The 22,235-nt window shown below is 37.8% G+C and overlaps 1 protein-coding gene across 5 annotated transcripts; it reads left to right on the top strand.

Moving 5' to 3' along the window:
* Nucleotides 1-3,328: 3,328 nt before the first annotated feature.
* On the top strand, nt 3,329-21,899 carry LOC117412394 (deoxyribonuclease-1-like). 5 transcript variants are annotated; one of them, XM_034020778.3, is made up of 17 exons: nt 3,331-3,461; nt 6,482-6,581; nt 7,736-7,824; nt 8,729-8,815; nt 9,320-9,432; nt 10,149-10,261; nt 10,605-10,759; nt 11,984-12,080; nt 13,290-13,429; nt 13,530-13,629; nt 16,775-16,863; nt 18,384-18,470; nt 19,038-19,150; nt 20,351-20,463; nt 20,890-21,047; nt 21,130-21,226; nt 21,693-21,899. In XM_034020778.3, the coding sequence occupies exons 2-17, from the start codon at nt 6,501-6,503 to the stop codon at nt 21,747-21,749; spliced, it is 1,689 nt and encodes a 562-aa protein (XP_033876669.1). In that variant the 5' UTR covers nt 3,331-3,461; nt 6,482-6,500; the 3' UTR covers nt 21,750-21,899. The 5 variants fall into 5 exon arrangements, 2 of the variants coding, with proteins under 2 accessions (XP_033876670.1, XP_033876669.1); XM_034020779.2 differs by lacking the exons at nt 20,351-20,463; nt 20,890-21,047; nt 21,130-21,226; nt 21,693-21,899 and adding an exon at nt 19,963-20,344 and having other exon boundaries at nt 3,329-3,461; XR_004545922.2 differs by lacking the exons at nt 13,530-13,629; nt 20,351-20,463; nt 20,890-21,047; nt 21,130-21,226; nt 21,693-21,899 and having other exon boundaries at nt 3,329-3,461; nt 19,038-19,086.
* Nucleotides 21,900-22,235: the final 336 nt, after the last annotated feature.

Below are 22,235 nucleotides of genomic sequence, written 5' to 3'. Positions count from 1 at the left end.
TATTGAACAAAAAACCTGGAAACTAGTAGTGTCTACAACTGAGGTGCCAACTGAGTCAACCTACCCTGCTTAATGTCACCATGGCTGAGTCCCTTTGAAGTGAGATTGTAGGACTTTGACTGCATTTTGTAAGTACTTTAACCATCAGTGAAGAAAATGTACAAGTGGATGAGATTATTAGTAATTGAACATGCAAAAACAAGTGAAAGAATACTGTTACTCATCTAAATGAACTGTGTGGCAAATAACTCTTACTTAATTCAGGTGAAAAGATCACCATTTATTTCTGCACCTGTTGCTTTTTTCCCTCTGTGACTAATCAAATAAATCCAAGAGCCATCCCGAGTTGTTTTCTATGGATTGAATCACTAAGCAGGCTGCACTTCTGCTTCCTCTGCTTCTTGCATCTCTCACCTCTACACTGTTGTCTGATCATCTTAAAATGCAGCACACCCTCTTGACTATTTAAATAGTCTATTTCCTTTAGTCATCTCACTCTTTTGGGCTAGGTGTATACGGTGGCAGAATTAACGGTGTGCCTGCTTAACAATGGAGAAACCGCCCGTGTACGCCTTAAATGTTCTTCAGTGGCAATGCAGTTGTTAAAAGAGACAACATAAAGGAAGCTACAGTACAATGGTAGGAGCTGTCAGATGAATGATACCTCAGTGATACATTTTTCACATTTTAGCACCAAACACACACACACACGCAGAGCTCAATTTAGTGGGTGGCTGTGCAAACGGTGGCCATCTTGGCCCCAGGCTGTTCCTCCTGAGCCAAGATGGCCGCCAGCCACCAAAGACACATCCATCCATATGCAGAGCAGGGGCTCTGCTACAGGTCCATTATGTAGAATGTTCCACTTCTTCAGATTAAAGTAAAACCCCTTACATACAGTTGGCCTTTATTTTTAAATCTGAAAAGAACCTTTAAAGTGAAATTCTCAGTGACTGAAGTTACTCCAAGTAAATGAAAAATAATACACAAGATTGCAGAAGAAAGGATTTGGGATTGGAAATAAAAGAAAATATTCACAGAAGACAAATAAGGAATAATTTTGACCTACCCCCCAAACTCAAAATGGTGCTAGTACATTGGGATTTTCTTATTTCAAATACACAGGGTGAAAATTGAGGAGAAATTTCAAAATAGATTTAAAAAGCTGTGTTGATAATGTAAAACAATGGGAAATTAAACAGTAAATAATGGCCTGCATGAGGTTAAGAAATCAAAGAGGAATTTACACTCCTTAGAGTAAATTGCAGCCTGCTTTAGTAAGAATGCCTCAGGCTGTAAGGGGTAAATTAAATCTCTAGACTAACAACCCTTGTGAACACAGCGGTCAGCCTAATCACAAACAGATACACAGACAAACAATTTGCCTGATTACCAGTCTGTAGGCAGCCTACTTGTGCAAGACCCTCAATAGCACCAGCTTAGACCACTGCACAGGAAATGCTGTAGACCCAGTGGAAAAAACATGGGGCTGCAGAGGGCTTGTAAACCATTGTATTTGGTCTAATGCTGTAGACTTGGCAGACAATAGGACCGCCTGGATGTTTAGTAATTTTTCGATGGACGACTTTCAGCACTTTAGATATTGTAGCAAGTCTATAAGTGCAATAATTCACAATGAGGCAGTTGACAGTTTTATTAAATAGAGGAGCCTTGAGAAGAGAGCTTACTGGGGAACGTCCTGGGGAACTTCAGTACCAGTACCAGTATCTCATATATTTGGAGACTCTAAATCACATACAACAATGGAAAGCTCTTTTAGCAGCCAACCAAACATCTTTATCAGGAATAGAGAGCTAGTGAAATCCAGCCACGGACAGTGTACCCAGACCTCATGAAAGAACAGGGAAAGCTATGGATCCAAAAACATTCTCGTCCAATAAAACAATTAAAACATTATAACAGGGAACAGCAGCATTTGGATAACTGGGCCTAATTAAGCTCAGGGGACACACCCCATGGAACCCTCACTACAATGAAATCTCTTGGTGTCTGTTTGCATTCTTTCATGCTTTCATGGTTTAGCCTCCAGTGCACACAGACCTTGCTTGCTTTACAGTCCACAAAGGTAAGTTTAGCTCCAGGGAACAAGCTGCTCACCCCTCCCTCTTTAAAATCGGCTTGACCCTACAAAGCACTGAGCCTAGTATCCTCGCTACGAGTCCTGTGACTAGTGCACTTTCAGCAGTTTGGCTGTTAATGTTCTACACTCTTTCACCACAAGTTGAAAAGGTAAAAACTTTGTTAAGAAAAATGTGGAACACTACACCCTAAATTTACTCCACAAGAAAAAGCCACAGCATGTGTCAATGCACAGTGGCCTACACCCAAAGTCAACAACTCCAGATAGTCAGTTGGCTGTGAAAATTATCTCCCTCAATTCACTGACTATTTTAAATTAGCTGGCGTCACGTCTACAATCACAACACTCCTAAGATAATGATAAAAAATTAATGTCTGGTATGTCACCAGGATTAATGTCTGTTACATTTCAATAGGTTGTTCATACTAGCCTTAGAATTGGTTGACGTTTAGAGCAATGAGCTAGAGATGACAATGGCCAACAATGAATTGGATTGCGTAACTAGGGTGTACTACGGTTTAGCATTGATAGCTATACAAAATATATGGCCAACCTCACCATATTAAGTTATATAGTCAGTATGCTGCTTTCAAATCAGTTGGAATCCAACCCACACATACAGAGCAGCAATTCAGAAAGAAATCCTGCTAGCAGTATAATATTGTAGCATGACACTGAAGGCTAATTCGACATGGCTTTCATCACTGGAAACCTGGGTTTGAATCTAGCTCAGGTCACGTCACGAAAAAAAAAAAAAAAACAGTGTGTCATTTATTAACACCTTTACACCAAAATTCATTTTGCTTTAAGTAACTAAACTCAAAAGTGTGCCTATGTTGTTTGTTAATAGTTTTGTCACATGAACAGTTTCATTTTCCTTTCCCAAAAAATAATCTTGTCCAATGTGTCACAACTGGAGTCCCTGTGCTGAATGACAGGAATGAGGATTAGCAACAAGGTGGGTTTTCATCAGCCTTGGAGCTCTCTGCTGGCACCACCCCTGACTATAACCTGAGCAACTGTCCCTATTGTCTTAACACAGCCTTAAACAACAACACATTAACAAAGTTTTTTCTTGAAAACCACACGCAACGTGGAAAATACTTCTCTCAGTACAACTGGAACAACAAAACAACAGACAGAAAACAGAGACACCGCCAACAAGCTGTGCATCTCGAATTACAGGAAGGGAAGCGGTCATAGACTTATTCTGGTTTATCTGACGTGTTTTTTTTTTTGCTTGTACAATGGGGGCTGGGCTTCATTCTGGGCTTAAGCCAAGTGTTTACTACCTCTAGTACAGTCCCTACTCAGAGCTGACAAGAGGCACCCAGTCATCTCCAGTGTGAAGACAACAGCGGTAAGAGGACATTTACTTCCCTGCTGTCTTTACTGTACTGTACATGTATAGATTTAGTTTCTTAGTTGTAGCACACACCTTTCAATATGGGTAGGTACAGTTAGGCTGTATTAATCAACCAAAAGACAAAAAGAAAAGTTATTCATGTTATTGTTTCAATGCTGAGCTGCTTGTATTACTTTACTTGTTGTTCTTGTAGGAATGTACCTTTGAAAAACAAGACCTGAACTTTCAAGACTTTAGTGTTTTCAGTCATTGTGGGTCAGGCAATCCCTGTGAGATTTTAAACAGGTAGTCACAATATAAATGAATGGAATTCTGTTCTGTGGTGAAAAATATGATCATTGTTGTATAAAGACGGGTACTTTTTAAAGTAAAAGAAGTAGTTCCAATTCAATTACCTACAAACTAATATTGAATTCATAACAAAAGTAAAAGCCATGTTGTTGATATAGAAACCAGTCACATCAGCCTGTGGTGAGATCTAAGTCTATTTCCTGATTGTCTGGCTTGCAGCTATGACCAAAAGCGTTAGAATTATAGAATTAACACATTTTGCTTTATAAAGTGGAATGAAACCTGCTGAATAATGTCACGTTAACATACCGATTTTCAGTTTTCCATATACTTAACGAAAAACTGACGAAAAAAATCTCAGTATGTTTTCCAATATATTGCCATTGCTATACAACTTTGGCCAAAATATCTTATTTAACATCCTGTAATCAAAGAAACTACAAAATGGTATTGCAACTGTGTACCAGAAGCCATATTAGTAGTAAAGTATTTAATGTCATTTCAAAATGTCACATTTTTCAGTTTGTCAGTTTTTTGTTAAGTATATGAAAAACTACAAACCGGTATGTAATTCAATATGTTAGCATTACATTACATTCAGCAGGTGTATTCAGTTATTTCTATAGGGTGATGCAAAATTTTTGGCCAAATTCATCTTTCCTGGTAGTAAAGATAACATTAGGGTGCATCATGTTTTCAAGGAGATAAGAAGTCTTCTTAGTGAGGGAAACTGTTGTCTTTAAGTACTGTTGATGATTCCTTCAGTTATAATTATTATATGGCTAGTTTTTTTGGTCTTTTCTTGTTTTAAGGACCTGTCATTATATTTCAATTGCCAATAGTCTGAATACAGGGGCATTCATTACAATTACAACCAGTCATATTTGTGCCACATGCCACAAGACAAGGTATCTCTAATCTGCAATAATTGTTCTGCCTAAGTTGCTATTTAGATTACACAGCATGTTATCTTTGAAGAGGGTACTTTTTATAAGGAGGGAAAGAGCAAACATGGGGGAACATGTCCTTTATATCCTGGTGTTGTACTGGTGTCTTCACAATAGACAGGTTGAGTTTATATTGGTCTGACTGTTCGCAGTTTCCCTTGTTTAGTAAACAGTGCAATTATATGAAGCAACACCTCTGCAAAACAGGTCTGAAAAACAGGACTATTAGATTGGACTATTAAAATGGAAGAGAGTATTGAATCAAATTAAGAAATAAAGTAAATAGTGGAGTATCTTGAACATAGGAACTAAACGTGTAGGAACGTGTAGGAACTATATGTCAGGAAAAAAGTGGAAAATGTTAAACAACCCAAGAAGGAAGTGCACTGCAATAGTGTCCTGCGTTTCCTCTTTTTAACATCATTCTTTGAAACCAAGTAGCCACAAAATACTAAATACAGAAGCATCAAAGACAACACCACAGGGCATTCATTTCCCAGTTCTTGCAGCTGTTTAACTGTGAAACAGGTTTGGCCACTTCATGCCATTACTGGCACAATAGGAAAGAGAGTGAGTGAGATGGGTGGAATCGTATCTAACACCTTACATGTTCAATTTTAAACCTCATGTTTATAAAAAAAAAAATAATAATAATCTAAAACAATACATTTCTTTAAACTTCCACTTCCATATCATAGTAAATCTAAAGAAACAATATCCACTCTTCAAATTTATTATCGCTATAACCTTGAATAACACCACAAAAATAATATTGTTTCTGTGTAAATGTTTGATTAACCATGTGATATTTTTCATGTTGAACTGAAAGGTTTCTAATATTAGTTTTCCAAATACAGTTCTAGGACTGTTTTAATTTTCTTTTCAGCTTTAATTACCCCAAATTAAAAACCAATAATAAAAAATAAATTGACAGGAATAGAGATTCCAGACAGACTGGAGTTGAACACACTTCTTGCAACCTGAGCTGACTTTGCGGGGCACCAGACTTCAGACTCCAAATTGCTTTGATGATTTTTGCAAGATATTTTTGCAGTTTTCCCATGCTTTTCTCATATACTATGCATTAACTGTAGTTTACCTCATGCTTATTAATATGCTTTACCATACCTTGCTGGTCTTTGCAATACTTACCTATGCTTTACCATGCCTTCACTATGCCTTATTACATTTTATTACACTTACATTGCAGGAAGAGTATTCAACTTCATTCTGGGAAACTTTTATAAGGGTTACATGCACAATAAATCTAGAGAATGTGCCTTGGGGATGGAAATCTCAACCATGTGAGATTACTCTTAATACACTTTTATCATGTCAGCTTCGGGCAATACATTTACTAGCAGTGGTATGTGCATGCTGTTTTGTTAGAAACTGAAATTGCACCAGATACCAGAACAGTTTTACAAATACTTTTAAGCAAGAAAGAGTCATCAACAACAGAACAATCCCATAAAAGGTCTCTTACAAGCAGAAATATATAAGCAAAATGAACTAAAAATACATCTGAAGTGTTTAGTGATGAAGAGGTCACCTGAAGAGCCTTTTCTACTATTGAAATAACGTTTTTAAATAACTTCTGTGTGTTGATCTATATAGAAGACAAGTCAAGGACCTTTTAAGGCTTTGCGAATCCTTTTGTTCTGAGTGTGGTTTTCGATTGCTTTGTTGATTGCTTTGCTTGGTTGACTGACAGTAAGAATCAGAGAAGAGGAACTTCAATAAACGTCTTGTTCTTTTTATCCTCTCTGAATCTAGATCCCTCTCCTCAGCCAACATGAAGATTGCATCATTTAACATCCAGAGATTTGGGGTGAATAAAATATCCAACAAGGAAGTCCTGTCAACTATCATCAAGGTGAGGACAGAAGTATCTGGTTTACCGCCACTGTCTATAAAATGTTAATAATCACGATGGAAGACTGCTTGGCTTCAAGTAAACTACAAAACTTAATATTAGCTCAATTTGTTTTATCAAAGTACAGCAAACCAAATCTTGTTATCACAATTGCTTCTAAATGTATAAATAAAATTCCTTCAAATAATGACTACTACCGTTCAAAAGAACGTGTGCTGATTTAAATATTGTATTTGGTAATGAGCGTATTACATAGTTTGGTATGTCTTATAATGTGTTGATAACAACACAATTACTTTATTTGCAGTTTTTTTTTTAAATGACTGCAGTTTATTTTGAAGACTAGAGGCCTATTCAATTAGAGCATCAGTTCCTAGTGGTTCCAGAACCACATCCAGGCAGTAGAGGAACCCAAAAACTGAGCAGAACCAACCAACATGACTTGGCAACTTATTCCAGAGACCCACCACTCTCTGAAAAAAGTACCTCCTACCCTCTGTCCTGGATCTAGCTCCACTCAGCTTCTTATGCCCATTGGTCCTGATCTCTGTGCTGGGGTTGAATATGTTCAGTTCTCTCAACCTAAATTCATAGCTCATACCCTTGAAGTCCTGGGATTAGTCTAGTTGCTCTTTTCTGAATTTTCAGCAGTTCTGTTCTTTGTTGGTGTTTATACAATATTCCAATATATTTTAAACACACACTGGGCCTGAATTTCAAAGGCGTTTACTTTACAATTACAGAACATAGAAAAACTAGAAATAAACACAGCAGGTATTTACTTTAGTGTTTTGTTTGCCTTTTGGAAAAAAATAGTACATTTACACTTCTTAGCTGTGAAAATCACCCCCAGTATCTTTTTACTTCACTTTTCTAGTTAATGCCCAATCAATCCTCTTCATCCAAAGTTATATTGATACTTTTGTGCTTGTACAGTCTGAAATAGTATTACTAATATCCCAAATCCACCTGCCACATAAAGTGGTAACTAGTTGTTTCATACTGCAATGTTTATATGTACCCAATGTATAATGTATTACTATCAAACCATCACAGATAGTGACTGGATCTTCAGAAGGACAGAGTAATCTATGGATTTACAATGTTAAAATGAACTCTGTGTATGCAACATCTCTCCTAAATATTTTTTTTAGATTGTATCTCGATATGACATCATCCTTATCCTGGAATTTGTTGATGCCAAGGAAACCTCAGCGAGCAGATTCCTGAGTGAACTGAACAAGTATGAAATCACTATGACTGCTCTTTTAATACTGGGTGATTCTGGAGCTTGTCTGAGACAATGGCATGACAGCTAATATGGGGAAGGCACTTTGTGAACTCTACTGCTCCTCTGTGTTTCAGTATTGGTCCAGTCTTTGAACTGGGGCTGCCATTGTGCTGAATTGTCCCTTGGTTTTCTGATGTGAAGTAAAGTCTACTGAGAACTCATTTCACTTGTAAGGAACTTCAGTTGTAATTTTAATAGATTTTCCCTTACTGTTTTGTGATGTTTGCAATCATTTCGAGTGGTTCTGGATTCGGTTCCAATATTCCCATTTTTCTCCTAATCTGCATTGACCTGGCATTGACCTTGTCTGGAGAATCCCATGTGCCGGGGCTAAGATCCTTTCTCGTTGTAGAATTAAGAGGGCTAGCAGAGTGAAAAAAAAGTCACGTTGTCACGTGATTCGAATGAAACGAGGAAGGTTGTTTAGTCCTGAGCAAACTCAAAGCCAGGTAAAGGGAGCTTTAGAGAAAAATGAGGTACAGAACCCCGAACCAATCACAATGGTTAAGGGAAAGGTAAGTAAGCAATTTAAATAACATTTGCAGCTGCTAACCCGTTAAGTCCCAGACTGGTTTTGAGTTGTACAGGAGGAAGGGTAGTGGATTCAGTCACATTGCCACCTCACCATATAGGTTCATTCAAGCACCTGGGACAGATTTTTAAAGTGTTTACTCCAGTCTTTAAATTACTCAAGGATAAAAACACCTATTCATTTCTACATACCTAGATAGAGAAATATAATTCACTTTTATGTCTTGTGTTCCTCAATTATAAAGTGTAAGGCTTCAGTTTAGTTTCTTGCTTCTATAAAAGGGAATGTACATTTTTCACAGCTGTTTTTTCTTTGTGTTCACAGGGCACAAACAGGTCACCAGTACCGCATGTCTCTCAGCACACGACTGGGCAGAACTAGATACAAGGAGCAATTTCTATTCCTTTACCGGTAAGATTTAAAAAAGAAAGAAAGAATAAATTACATTTGGGTATCACTTTTTTTCTCTTGGAAACTGTTACTGAAGACTTTAGCAACTACCTGCATTTGCCATTTTGAAATCAAAAGTGCTGTTGCTTTGTAACTACACCACATTTGTAATTAACAGGTCACTACAGTGTAATAACAATGTAGATAGGGACATAATGTGTAATTATAGTATTATAACACTGTTGATAGGGACACAATGTACAGTGCTACCAACTGTTTAAGTTTGAAAATAGGAGGGAAATCCTTACACTTATATCTTTCCACAGTGAATGCAAACAACCAGTTTGAGAGATCATGTAAAGGTGAAGCTAACCTGTATCTGTACTACAGTAAACACTGCATATCTACCAAACGGAAATCACTATTCCACATGCTTTATTTGACCAAATGCAAGGTACAAACGGATAAAACCTGACCGATTTTCCTTGATTTAAGTAAACAAAGTGTTTATGTTTTCACCTAAAGGGAGGATTTAGTGGACCTAGTTGATACCTACCAGTATGAAGATAATCAAGAAGGAGATGTGGATGCCTTTGCCAGGGAGCCATACATTGTGCGCTTCTCCTGTAAAAACACAGGTAAGTTGGGGTGCACCAGGTCTGTAAATATATATAGGATCTCAAAGAGCAGTATAACCTCATTCATAGTGGATCATTAAAATGGCCCAACCCTATATACCTAATCCACACCCTATCCTTAAACCTAAGTAGATGGGACCATATTTTAATCATCTACAAATAACCTCGAGTTGATTAGGGGTGTAAGGATTCATTGTATAATGATGAATCATGATACTTTCTTTACAATCGCTGCTTGGCCCGTAGCTATGTGCCTCCACCAAGATGGCCGACTTCCTGTTTCCGCCCACCATCCAATTGACCCGTCATAAGCATTCTACCAACCTTACACAGCGCCCTTTGTGGTCGGGAGGGAGATTTACAACATTGATTCTTACTCTCTTTATCACAATCCCATTTGATGTTTGTCATTTAACAAAATGGTCCATCATTACATGGCCTTTTGATTTTATTATGCACCATACAAGTAGCCCATTAGGACCATCACATGTATCATGATGCCTGCATATCGTGAAATGAATGCCATCGTGAATGCCTAAACTTGATCAGGTTCTATTTCCACTGGGGATCCTAACATGCAGAGCCAATGGGGTCATATTTCTGTATATTTTGGATATTGTTACCAGTTAAGAACCATATGAGTAATGAGTGATCTGTCAGCTGGTATAAGAGAGCTGCAGCAGTGTGCTTAGCTGTGTGTTTCTCCCCTGCTTTAGTGCTGAAGGATCTGGTTCTGATTCCAGTACGAGCTAATCCTCAAGACTCCTTAAAGGAAATCGATGAGCTCTACGATGTTTTTCAGGCCGTGAAGGAGAAATGGAAAACTGACGTATGTCAACCAATCTAATCGTACCATAACATACCAAACTGTATGGTACCATATTCATACAATATCAAATAATTCATTAAAAAACAGATAACTGACTGTGGCGACATGAATTCAAATGCAAACAAAGACAAGTTTGAGTATAAGGATTTTGTTTTTAATGGTTTTTTTTTTTTGGGGGGGGGGGGGTTATTTTTTGGACTGGCTGGCTTAGGTTGCTTAAGAATTTGATGTTGCTGTGTAAAACGAGTTAGCTTTTGGGGGCTAGGAAAGTGACTGCTCTACTCAGAACCGGAATATAATGTTATGTGCCCTTCATTAATAAAATGCTTTTTTTCCCTCACAGAATGTCATGATTCTGGGGGACTTCCATACAGAAGGCAGATATATGTCTGATAAGAAAGTGGGAGGAAAACGCCTCCGGACTGAGCCTGCTTTTCATTGGCTGATTGGTGATGATGTCAACACCACAACCAGTAACAAGAATAAATCTTATGACAGGTAAACTACAGTACCGTGAGCAGAGTTTAGCACACAATGACCTCACTCTGTAATAGCCTTGTGTTATCTTGCCATCATACATCTGATAGGAAGACTTATTTTCATTTTGTTTTATGCAAATCAGCATGTTAACGTTTTGGTTGGTAAACCTAATAAGCTCTTCTATATGTGTTGGAACTAGGAATACTAAATGAAATCCAATGACAAACGTTCTCACTAAAAGTCTTTCTCAATGTCTTCAATGTTGAAATGATATCTCTGGGTAGTACAGTAAGTGGTACGGTGTGAAGAGTGCACGTGTTGATTATAGGTGTCAGTGGTGTTAGCTACAATAAGTCACCGAGACAATTTCTATGTCATACTTCTTACATGCAGGGGTGATACAGGGAGGACAGGCTGAGGGTTCAAAGCTGGTGTACCAGATGAACTGGCATGTTTGAGAGCCCTTGGGAGGTCACAGAGGTGCTTTTAAGCTCCTTCGTTTGAAACAGAAACAGTGGTACACAATGTGATTCTAAACAAGAAGGATATATTAGTTAAGATAACTGGAATATTTCTGCCCAGTATCAAGCTGATTTTTTCCAGCTATTTGTTTTGTTTTTAATTTTAAACAAAATGTCCTATATAAAAACAAATATAAAAACGATAATTTGTACAAATATATATATTTTTTTCCTCAGGTAAATATGGGGGTAATATTGACACAGCGGATAAATGCACAAAATCATTTACTTAAGTTTGTTTGTTTGTTTTTTTCTTTATCTAAAAAGAGAAAATCCATTAACAAAACTAGACAAACTCAGGAATTAGAGACTGGTCTATAGTATATCCAGTTAAAATGAAAAAAACTAAGAAACTTGCTAACACGACAACTGATTATAATATTCAGAGGGGTGTTTTGGAAATCTGCAATTATTTGTGTTATAATCCTACACTATAAGATGTGTATACATTTTTACATCAATCCAAGCAGGCGTTCTGAAGTTATAAGCTTCCATAGAAACAAACTCTGAAACAAGATGCTTTTTAAAATGTATTTATAACTAATAGTAATTAATAACCACAATAATAATTTGAAATCTAAGTAATAACATTATTGTTATTATTTGAAGTCATTTTAGTAATGTTTGTTAGTGTATTACATTTTCATGACGTGATTTTGGAGCTGTTTTTTTGTGATCATAATTGATGTTAGATTCATTTTGTTTCTGTTTCCTAATCTAGAATTGTGGTTTACGGGGATGACATGCTGGACGCAATAGTTCCAAATTCAGCCAAACCTTTCAACTTCCGGAAAGAATACGGACTGGGTATAGAAAAGGTACGTGTATTTGAAGAACATAATGTCCCAATATAATGTCCTTTAAAAATAGATGAATATAAAATATACAGAAAATTAACCTTTTGTATCTTGGTTTAAGTCATGTACCTTTAGAGCAAGGGTGTTCAGTCACAGTCCTGGAGGTCCATTCCACTCCAGGTTTAACAGATAAAATGAGATAATGAACTACTAATGAACTACTTGGGTGGAGGTTTAATTGGTTCAGTTAAACAATTTAGAACAGGGTTGGAACAAAGACCAGGCATGGAATAGCCAACTTTGGCCAACCCTGCATGCATGGTAATATATGGAGCCCTGAGAAAATTAGGCCAAAATTTGCTGGAACTGACTTGCAATTTTGTCTAACAACTCAAGATTTTCTTATAGTGACTACAGTTAAACTGATATATGAACAATTGACTACTCCTAATTATCAAACACTCCCTAATAATGAGGGACAATTATGGCCATTGTACATATTGATGCGTTTTAAAGATAAAGCACAGGCTACAAGCTTCCAAAGCTTGACATCTAAAGTTTACGTTTTAGTTCTTTAATTGAACCAGCCCTAATTGTTATTATATTCAAGTATACAAATAAAATAGGATTATGATGAGTTTGTGTAATGCACTGGTGAGATTGCATATTCAATACTGTGTTCTATTCAAGTCCCTGCAATACAAAAAGAGCACTGTGTCCTTGGAGAGAGTCCAGAGAACAACAATCTGACTGATCCCAGGGCTGAAATGAATCATTTAGGTAGTTTGAGGGAACTTAATATATTTTGCACAGAACAAATAAGGATTAGGGTGGGGCTCGGTTGACATTTTTAAAAGGAATTGATGAGAATAACCCAAGCCAATACTTTTGATCTCATCACGGAAACCACTACAAGGGTAGAGAACTGTTGCCCTCAGTGTGGGAAGTGTATGAATGGGTTAGCCATGTTGTTGATGCTGAGTCACTGAGATCCTTTACGTCTCTGTAAATCAGCAGCTAGGAGGAGGAGCATTTATGGGTCGAATGGCCTCCTCTGGTTTATACATTTTCTTATGTTACTTTGTAAAAATAAATGGATCAGGTTTTACCAGCTGCCCGTGTGTAGCATAACCACAATTCAAGCTACTCAAAGTGACTCCCAATAAATTTTGATTCTCCTTAGACCTCTGAAGTAATCTCCATCTTGTTCAATTCTCTTTGTGTTTTTAGGCTCTGAATGTCAGTGACCATTACCCTGTGGAGGTTGAACTGAAGTCTGAAGATCAGATAAAGAGCAGTCCTGGAACTGAACCTGGATCTAGAGAAGTTGAACCAAAACCCGGCAATAGATGGCAAGGAGCAGATAAGGAGTGAGTGCAAACCAGCTTTCATTTTGAGGCTGTGCTAACTCTGTGCGAGAGTCAGAAGGTCGATACAATGTATGTTCTTATTTCTCCTCTCCCTATGAAGATCTCAGTCATCAGCGCATTTGAGGATTGCCTCCTTTAACATCCAAAAGTTTGGAATGAATAAAATATCTAACACAAAGGTGCTGTCAACAATCATCAAGGTGAGAAGAGGAGGTTTACTCCTAATTGACTTCAAATAAACTACAGGACTTAATGTCAGTTCAATTTACCCTTTTAAAGTACATAGAGCTAAGAAAATAATTTGAGTAAATCTAACCTAAATTGACACAGATTGCTTATACAGTTGGCACCGCCTAATTGTGATACTGATAATAGCGATTTCTGCTTAAATGGGATACAACTCTCGGAGATGGTTCTTCCCAGTGCTATTTATGTAGTTTAATTGGGATGTCACTTCGTTTCATTGGCACACAGTATTTTCAAATGATGAACAGAGATAGCTTTTCAGAGCAAGACAGGTTTGCATGCACAGTGCAGTGAGTACGTGATTACGCTGTGACTTGCGTAAATTGTGTAAACCACATTGAACGCTTGAAGTTGTAGTCCCCTGTGGTTTCTTAGGATGCTGTTGCAAATAAAGTTGACGCAGTATTGCCAACTCTCGCGAATTCTAAGTTAAATTAAGACTTGGTTGCGATCTCGCGACAGTACTGTTGATCTCAGGATTTTTCGCTTTTCGAAAGATATACGTTGGTCATGTTAGAAAACTCAAAGAACCGCAAACACTGTAGATGCAAATTCAACCCAGACTGGACCAGTTGGTTTCCAGCTCTTTCATATTGCTAAACATGCAACACTCCAGTAGCTGTTATCACAGCAGCAGTAACAGGTACGATAATAGATAATGTTGTTTGTAATGTTGAATGGTGATCTGGCTTGTCTGATTTCTTTATGCATTTTGAGAAGCACTAATCGAGGTTTGTAAGAGATTTGAGGTGTTGTAGACTCAATATAAGCTGTTATTAACAAGTTTTAAAAAACAACTGAAAATATTGGTTGTCTCTGAGCACTGAAATATTGGTTTATGTTTTGAAAATAAATCTCGTAGATCGAATGCCAAATCTCTTGATTCTACTTTTGGCGTGTCAACATAGCAGGTGTCTCGCCTTGTGAGAAGATGTGATTTCATTTTTGTTTTTCATTTTATGTAGCAATAAAAAACAGAGATTCATTTTGTTTAGGAATAAAAAAAAATGGACTCATTTTAAATTATGTATTTAACATTTAATCATAATGTGATGCAATTTCATTCTTTTTCTTTTCATTTAGAAACAAAAAAGCGTGACTAAGGTCGTTTCAAAATGTCTCGGGTTTAATTGGGACATCCCTTATTCAGGATATTTTTATTTCTCTCGGAGTCCCGATAAAACGGCTCCGACTTGGTAATCTTTTCATAGCATTGTGTTTTAGACACTCGCTTGCGGTGCATGGAGTCATCGGTTTGCACCCAGCCTCCACGCTGTTACACTGTTAATAAACAAAGTGTACTTATTGCTCTTTGAAGAAATCTGCACTGCTACACTTCTGACTTGTCCCTGCATTCCACTTTGAGGCGTCGCATGAATATGATTTGGGCACTGAAAACATGTGAGTCATTGGAAAAGCACCGAAAATTGTAATCATTTAGCAAATACATGTATTGATCATCCATAGGGCTCTGGTGTTTGATTGATCATCCATAGGACTCTGGTGTTTGCAGTTTTAGCTGGCCTATTATATATTACACCGTGTAACAATTTTTTTTTTTTTTTTTTGGTTCCTGGGTAGTAAGTGTTATTTCCTAATTGCTTATGCCTCAAAAGTATAGAAAATGGCTATTATTCCCCACAAACTTTGCTTTTGTGACCAGGACAGTGATATTTTGAAATTTACCTATTTCCAATGAGAAAACGGGCAAATTTGTGTCTTTTCGTTCATATAAAGTCAGAAAAAAACAACATATGAATCCAAATTAACATGTATTTATACTAAAGTAATACAAAAATGACTACAAAAGATTTAGAAGTGAGTAGTTTTTCGAGATTTACGATTATACTGTAAATCACTTTCACGAATCAGCCCCCAAATGTAGTCTCCCATCATGTTCTCGTTATACTGTCCTTCACTGACAGCTCATCCAGGAGCCTCAAAGCCGTGCTGCTCCATAATGGTAACAAGTACCCGTCTCTTCCCCTGGCTCACTCGGTGCACCTCAAAGAGGATTACAACAGCATCAAGACCTTGCTCTACGCCTTGAAGTATGATGAGTACGGCTGGGACCCCCGGAAGGTGCTGATGCCACCACTGCACATCAAATTGGGCCTTATGAAACAATTTGTCAGAGCTCTAGATAAGGAGTCGGCAGCCTTCAAGTACCTTCAAGACTTCTTCCCTAAGCTGTCTGAGGCAAAGGTCAAAGCAGGTGTCTTTGTCGGACCACAGATAAAGAAGATCCTGGAGTGCAATGAATTCCCCAAGAAGCTCACTAGTAAGGAGAAAGCGGCTTGGAACAGCTTTGTTGCAGTGGTTCGGGGCTTCCTGGGCAATCACAAGGCCGAAAACTATGTGTAGCTGGTTGAGACTCTGGTGAAGAACTACGGCACAATGGGCTGTAGGATGTCCCTCAAAGTCCATATCCTTGATGCTCATCTTGGTAAATTCAAGGAGAACATGGGAGCGTATTCAGAGGAGCAAGGCGAGCGCTTCCACCAGGATATACTGGACTTTGAACGCCGCTACCAAGGACAGCATGACGAGAACATGATGGGAGACTACATTTGGGGGCTGATTCGTGAAAGTGATTTACAGTATAATCGTAAATCTCGAAAAACTACTCACTTCTAAATCTTTTGTAGTCATTTTTGTATTACTTTAGTATAAATACATGTTAATTTGGATTCATATGTTGTTTTTTTCTGACTTTATGTGAACGAAAAGACACAAATTCGCCCGTTTTCTCATTGGAAATAGGTAAATTTCAAAATACCACTGTCCTGGTCACAAAAGCAAAGTTTGTGGGGAATAATAGTCATTTTCTATACTTTTGGGACATAAGCAATTAGGAAATAACACTTACTACCCAGGAACAAAAATTGTGTTACATAGTGTTATTAACTAACAGTTTACAGAAAATAAATAATTAACATGTTTATTAGCTGTTTGTTAACAGTTAATGAACAAAAAAACAGCCTTAAAATAAAGCATGACTGTATTAGGTAATATTAACTGGAGTTATTTTGTTAGTTCTATGTATTTTAAATCCCATGATGCACTTTGTGACTTTTTGTCCCACTCTTTTTTTTCCAGATCGTGTCTCGATATGACATCATCCTCATTCTGGAAGTTGTTGATGCCAATGGAAAAGCTGTGGAAAAATTCCTGACTGAACTGAACAAGTAGGAAAATTACTGTGGGATTTTATCAATTATAGCAGTAACATAGCACTGATAGAAACACCCTCAAAATGCCCTTTATCAATCACAGGCAAGAGAACCTCGCTTCACTGCTAGCCCCTTCATCCTGTCCTCAATTACCATCCATTTCCCACAATGTTCAGAACTAGTGCATCCCTCTCATACGACAATTACAGACTTGGTGTGCAATGTTCAATAGGAAATGTATGTGTAATTAAACTGTGTACTTTAAAATTGGATAAGGAAACGCTTTTGCAATGGCCGAGGGAACAGTACTATATGGAAATTGCTAAAAAATGACAACATTGGAAACCAGCCACTAGACAGTCACTCTGAGGACCAGCTCAGTATCTGTCTCATCCCTGTCCTTTCAGTCAGGACAATCTTGCGTTAAATAATCACCTTTATTATAATACAAAATCTTACAGATTTCCAAAAACATTGAACTCAACAATGGGTGAAGAAAAATAAGTAGAGTAAAAATAGTTGGAGCACAGCCTCCTCCTTCAGAGCATCCCGGTGCTGCCTGCTAAAAAACAAACAATAAAATAATAAATCTATGTGTTCATCATGGTGAACAAAAATGATGAGGCAGAGGAGCATCGTATACTCCCCCCCTCAGGACGAGGCTGGGAGTGACGTGGTGGTGGTGGTTGGGGAGGAGGTGGTAAATCGAAAGCACGACAAGACTGAGTTTGTGAAATAGGTTTATATACCTTATAGGTTAATGGGAATTTGCCAGTAATAGGCTTGCAGATTAACCAATGAATGTACCAGGCACTTGTACTATAGATTTCCTGCCTGAAAAGCTTGCAAGCTTTATATCACTCTGTGGCAATGTGGCCACGCCCTTGTGCGTAGTTTGTTTATATGTTATGTGTTGTGTGTAAATGTTGGTGTTTATGTATAAAATACACGGGATATAATATGGGTTACGAGCACGAGTGTTTAAAATGTAGATTTGTATTTAGGCACGAGGATGGCACAAATCACTTCACGTGCTGGTTAAAATGTAATGTGTGGTCACGGGAGTGCACTATATTAATTCACGTGCAGTTGAACCGAGACTCCAATTGATCGATTAGCAATCGAGTCTCAGTACAGCTGTTTAAAAGCAGCACATTTTCACTCACTCGGGGTTGGGTGTTCGTGAGTGGAGAACGGGTGAGAGAGAGAGGAGATAAGTTATTAGAAATAACAATTGCTACAGTGTGCTGGAAGTGCCAGCACGGTACTTGTTTAACGTTCGTCCACTTGTTTTGTGTGTTAGTACGTTTTGTTTGTCTGTTTATTTTGGCTCAAGTGCCGTGTCCTGTGTTTTTGTTACAACCTTGTTATTTTCTGTTTTGTTTAATTATTAAATGCTGAGCGCGATCACACGCTCAGCTTCACCAAAACCCTGTGTCTCTGTGTGTTACTTCCTGTTTCTGGTCTGACGTCACCCACTGCAGCCGTCTTTGTGACACACTCTCAGACTGTTTGCTTGTTCTTTGTGTTCGCAGGGCGCAAACCAGCCATCACTACACTATGTCTCTCAGCAAACGACTGGGCAGAAAGACATACAAGGAGCAATTTCTATTCCTTTACCGGTAAGACAACACCGGTTTAAAAAAGAAAAAAATGCCAGTTTGTGTGCAGTGAGGTCTCTTACTGTAACTGTGTGTGCAGTGAGGTCTCTTTCTGTAACTGTGTGTGCAGTGAGGTCTCTTACTGTAACTGATGTATTCTTGTTGTTGTTTAGATTCACTTTGTACATCATTGTCTGTTTCGAAACAACAACATTGATTAAACCTCTGATATTTCATACCCCTACCAAGCTGCTCTTTAACCAAGCTGTGAGGCTGTGCCATCTGCAAATTGCAAACACGACCAGCAGGAGTAAGGAATGATCTACTAATAAGAAATATACATAAGAAATGGTATTACCTTTCTACTGCAATTCATTCATAAAACAGTTTTCTCCTGTGGAGGGGGAGGGGGGAGGGATGCATTGGACCGATGATGTAATATGAAGGGTGAAATTGGCCAAAACTTGATGTAGTCTTGATGGAGTCATAATTGTACATCGCCAACGTCTGTGCAGTTAATTAAAAATGTTATGTCTGCGAAGGTTTGGCCCGTTTCAAGTAAATACAATTTTTAATGTAATTTTAAAGGGATGATTTAGTGGACCTAGTTGATACCTACCAGTATGAAGATAATCAAGAAGGCGATGTGGATGCCTTTGCCAGGGAGCCATACATTGTGCGCTTCTCCTGTAAAAACACAGGTATGAACCATTGCTAGAATAGTACTGCACGTTGTATCTTAACTTCAAACCACTGGAGATGTGTTCTTATTTTGAAAGCCTCTTTTACAGGCTTGTATTCTGGAATATGTAACTGATCTTTATTTGATCTCCAGGTTGTAATATTATCTAGTATACTGTATTGCCTTTATTTTGTAAGGCACATTGTGTTTATTTCTGGTTAAATTAGGTTAGATTGCTGTTTTGAGTGCCTAACCACTAGACACTAGATCATTTTTGGTGAGAAGCCCACAATATATTTAACCTTAAAGGTCTGATAACCAAATCAATGACTTCTCATTAATGCTAAAACATGATCACTGGTCCATCTTTTCCTGTACTAACAGCCTCTTGGTTCTTTACTTGTTTTTTAGGATGCATGGGTTTGTCAAATACATCCCTGTAATTAAAAGTTAAACAGTTGTTTTAAGATATTGATTAGCTTCCTGTGCTGTAGGTCACAGGAGGTCAGAAATGAATCTGGCCTTAAGCACAAGCAGTGATTAGCTACCAGAAAAGTATTATGTACCTACAGTATAACATAACCAATGATAACTAACGCTAATATATATATATATATATATATATATATATATATATATATATATATATATATATATATATATATATAAACTGTCCCCCAGTCCTGAACTGACAAGATACCCTTAAAGTGACGGTAGCTAAGAAAATGATCTGATAAATCTTACCTGTTTGGCACTTTCATTCACTATATGTCACAAATGTGCAGTTTTGAAAGAAGCACACGTTCTCAGTTGTCTTGTCTTGCCTTCCAGGAAGTCTGTCACTGCTGCACTGCCTAGGTCATTTCAGCACAGCAGTATCTTCAGGGTCAAAGAATCTTACTGGCATCATTCATCAGAGGAAGTGGGGACAATTTTGTGCAATTACCATAAAACTGAAAGACTATCTGAAAGCAAGGCCTGCAAACAGAGATTTCTTTAACCTGGTGTAGTAGCAGATATCATGTTTTAAAATGAAAACTACATGTTTGCTATAACATCTGTTTCATTCAAAACTGGACATGTGAGACCTAATTAAATCCATGTCCACAGTGGAGAAAATGTATTTATGGAAATCATTTTGTAGATCCGTGGCAACTGAAGAACCATAACCCTATACAGCTCTGTGTGTGCTGATTTGAGTGTTTCTCCCCTGCTCCAGTGCTGAAGGATCTGGTCCTGATGCCAGTGCACACCACACCTAGAGATTCCTTTAAGGAAATTGATGAGCTCTACGATGTCTTTCAGGTCGTCAAGAAGAAATGGAAAACTGATGTATGTCATCCAATTTAGTCATACCATAGCATTACAAACTATCATACCAATAATTAATCTGATGTTTCTGTAAGGTGCTTTTCAGTGCCTGGTGATAATGTGTCCTTTGTAAATCCCTCCATATTAATAAAGGGTTGGCTTTTTTCTCTAAATGGAGTTTATACAGGAGAAAACCTGCACTTCTCTCAGCAGAAAACTACAAAGCTATGGCTGAAGTTTTCTGCTGAGAAGGACGATATTTGGAGCAGGAAAAAACTACAAATCCTCTTCCCCTAGTGGGTGTAAGAAACCCCACATTTATTTATTGCTGTTTTATTTCTCCCACCCACTGGGGGCAGAGTTGCAGGTATTTATAATTATTTTTGTACTCCAATGATGGTGTCAATATTCCAAAGCACAAACACTAACCAACTCTTTTCTTCACAGAACATCATGATCCTTGGAGACTTCAATGCAGATGGAGATTATGTGTCCAATAGGAAAATGAAAAAAATCCGTCTCAGGACTGAGCCTGGTTTTCACTGGCTGATTGGGGATGACGTCGACACCACAGCCAATACTGGGAATGACAACACTTATGACAGGTAAATACAGCTTCCAGAGATGCCTAATAGTAATATGACACCAGAATCACTGTCTTCATTTTATTTCTATTTATTATTCCAGAATTGTGATTTATGGGGATGACATGCTGGAGGCTGTTGTTCCACATTCAGCCAAACCTTTTAATTTCCAGGAAGCGTATGGGCTTGATATGGAACTGGTAAGTGTATTTGAAAATCAGATATCCTAACTTAACATACCGTCCTGTAAAACTATTTTGATCTGACCTGGGTTCTTCTTGAAACTTGTTAATTTGTGCAACAAGTTTCAGTAGCTTTGTCACTTAATGTGATCACTTTCGACTCATTGCGCTGCATTAAAAGCCAAGTCCATCCAAGTGGATGTCAATGTTACAACCCCAAAAAAGAACCCATTGTTGGGGGCCAATGTCTATAGACTTGTTCATAGCAAATCACAAAGACCTGTAATGATCTACTTCTTTCTATTTTTCTTTTTTTAAATGAGTCCCCTAAGTCCTTACTGGAGAATTGTGCCGACTGACACCCTCCTACCCTCCCCTCCCCTCCCATCAGTTGTGAGGGCTATCAGTATGGTAGCCTTAGATCCAATGTTTCTAGTCTAAGAGAAGTACATTTTGATAATATGCATTTTATTTGTTTCTTTAGGCACTGGATGTGAGTGATCACTACCCAGTTGAAGTTGAACTTAAGTCTGCACATTAGGACAACATTAAATCCTTAAAGTGTGAAATCTGCCGATGTATAGCCACAGCCAGAAAACTGTGGTATATGGATGCTGGGACCATCTATCTATTTGAAATTGAGTTTAGTAAAACAAAAAAAGAAAAAAAAAACAGGAATAGGGTTTGGTGTGTCAGCAGTGATATAGTAACCACAACAGTCTTCAGTGGTAAAATCAACAACTTTGCATATAGACTGATTACTTTCAGCAACTTTATTACAGCACGTTACAACAGGCACAGTGCTCTCTTCTCTAGGAGGCTTTTAATAAACTTTATGATCACATTGTGAACAAGTTACTGAACAAACATCAGTCAGCATTATGTTATCTCCTAGATCATTTTAATTAGGGAAACCTTTGCCTTCATTGGGACCCACTGGTAACTTAAATACTTAATCCTGTCTAAATACACTCAAATCCCAATTAAAAAATAAAAACACTTTTATTCTTTCACATTTGTAAGTGTT

This window comes from Acipenser ruthenus, chromosome 16 (genome assembly GCF_902713425.1).
Source record: "Acipenser ruthenus chromosome 16, fAciRut3.2 maternal haplotype, whole genome shotgun sequence".
NCBI classification, from domain to species: domain Eukaryota; kingdom Metazoa; phylum Chordata; class Actinopteri; order Acipenseriformes; family Acipenseridae; genus Acipenser; species Acipenser ruthenus.
This window is presented reverse-complemented; position numbering and strand designations above follow the sequence as displayed.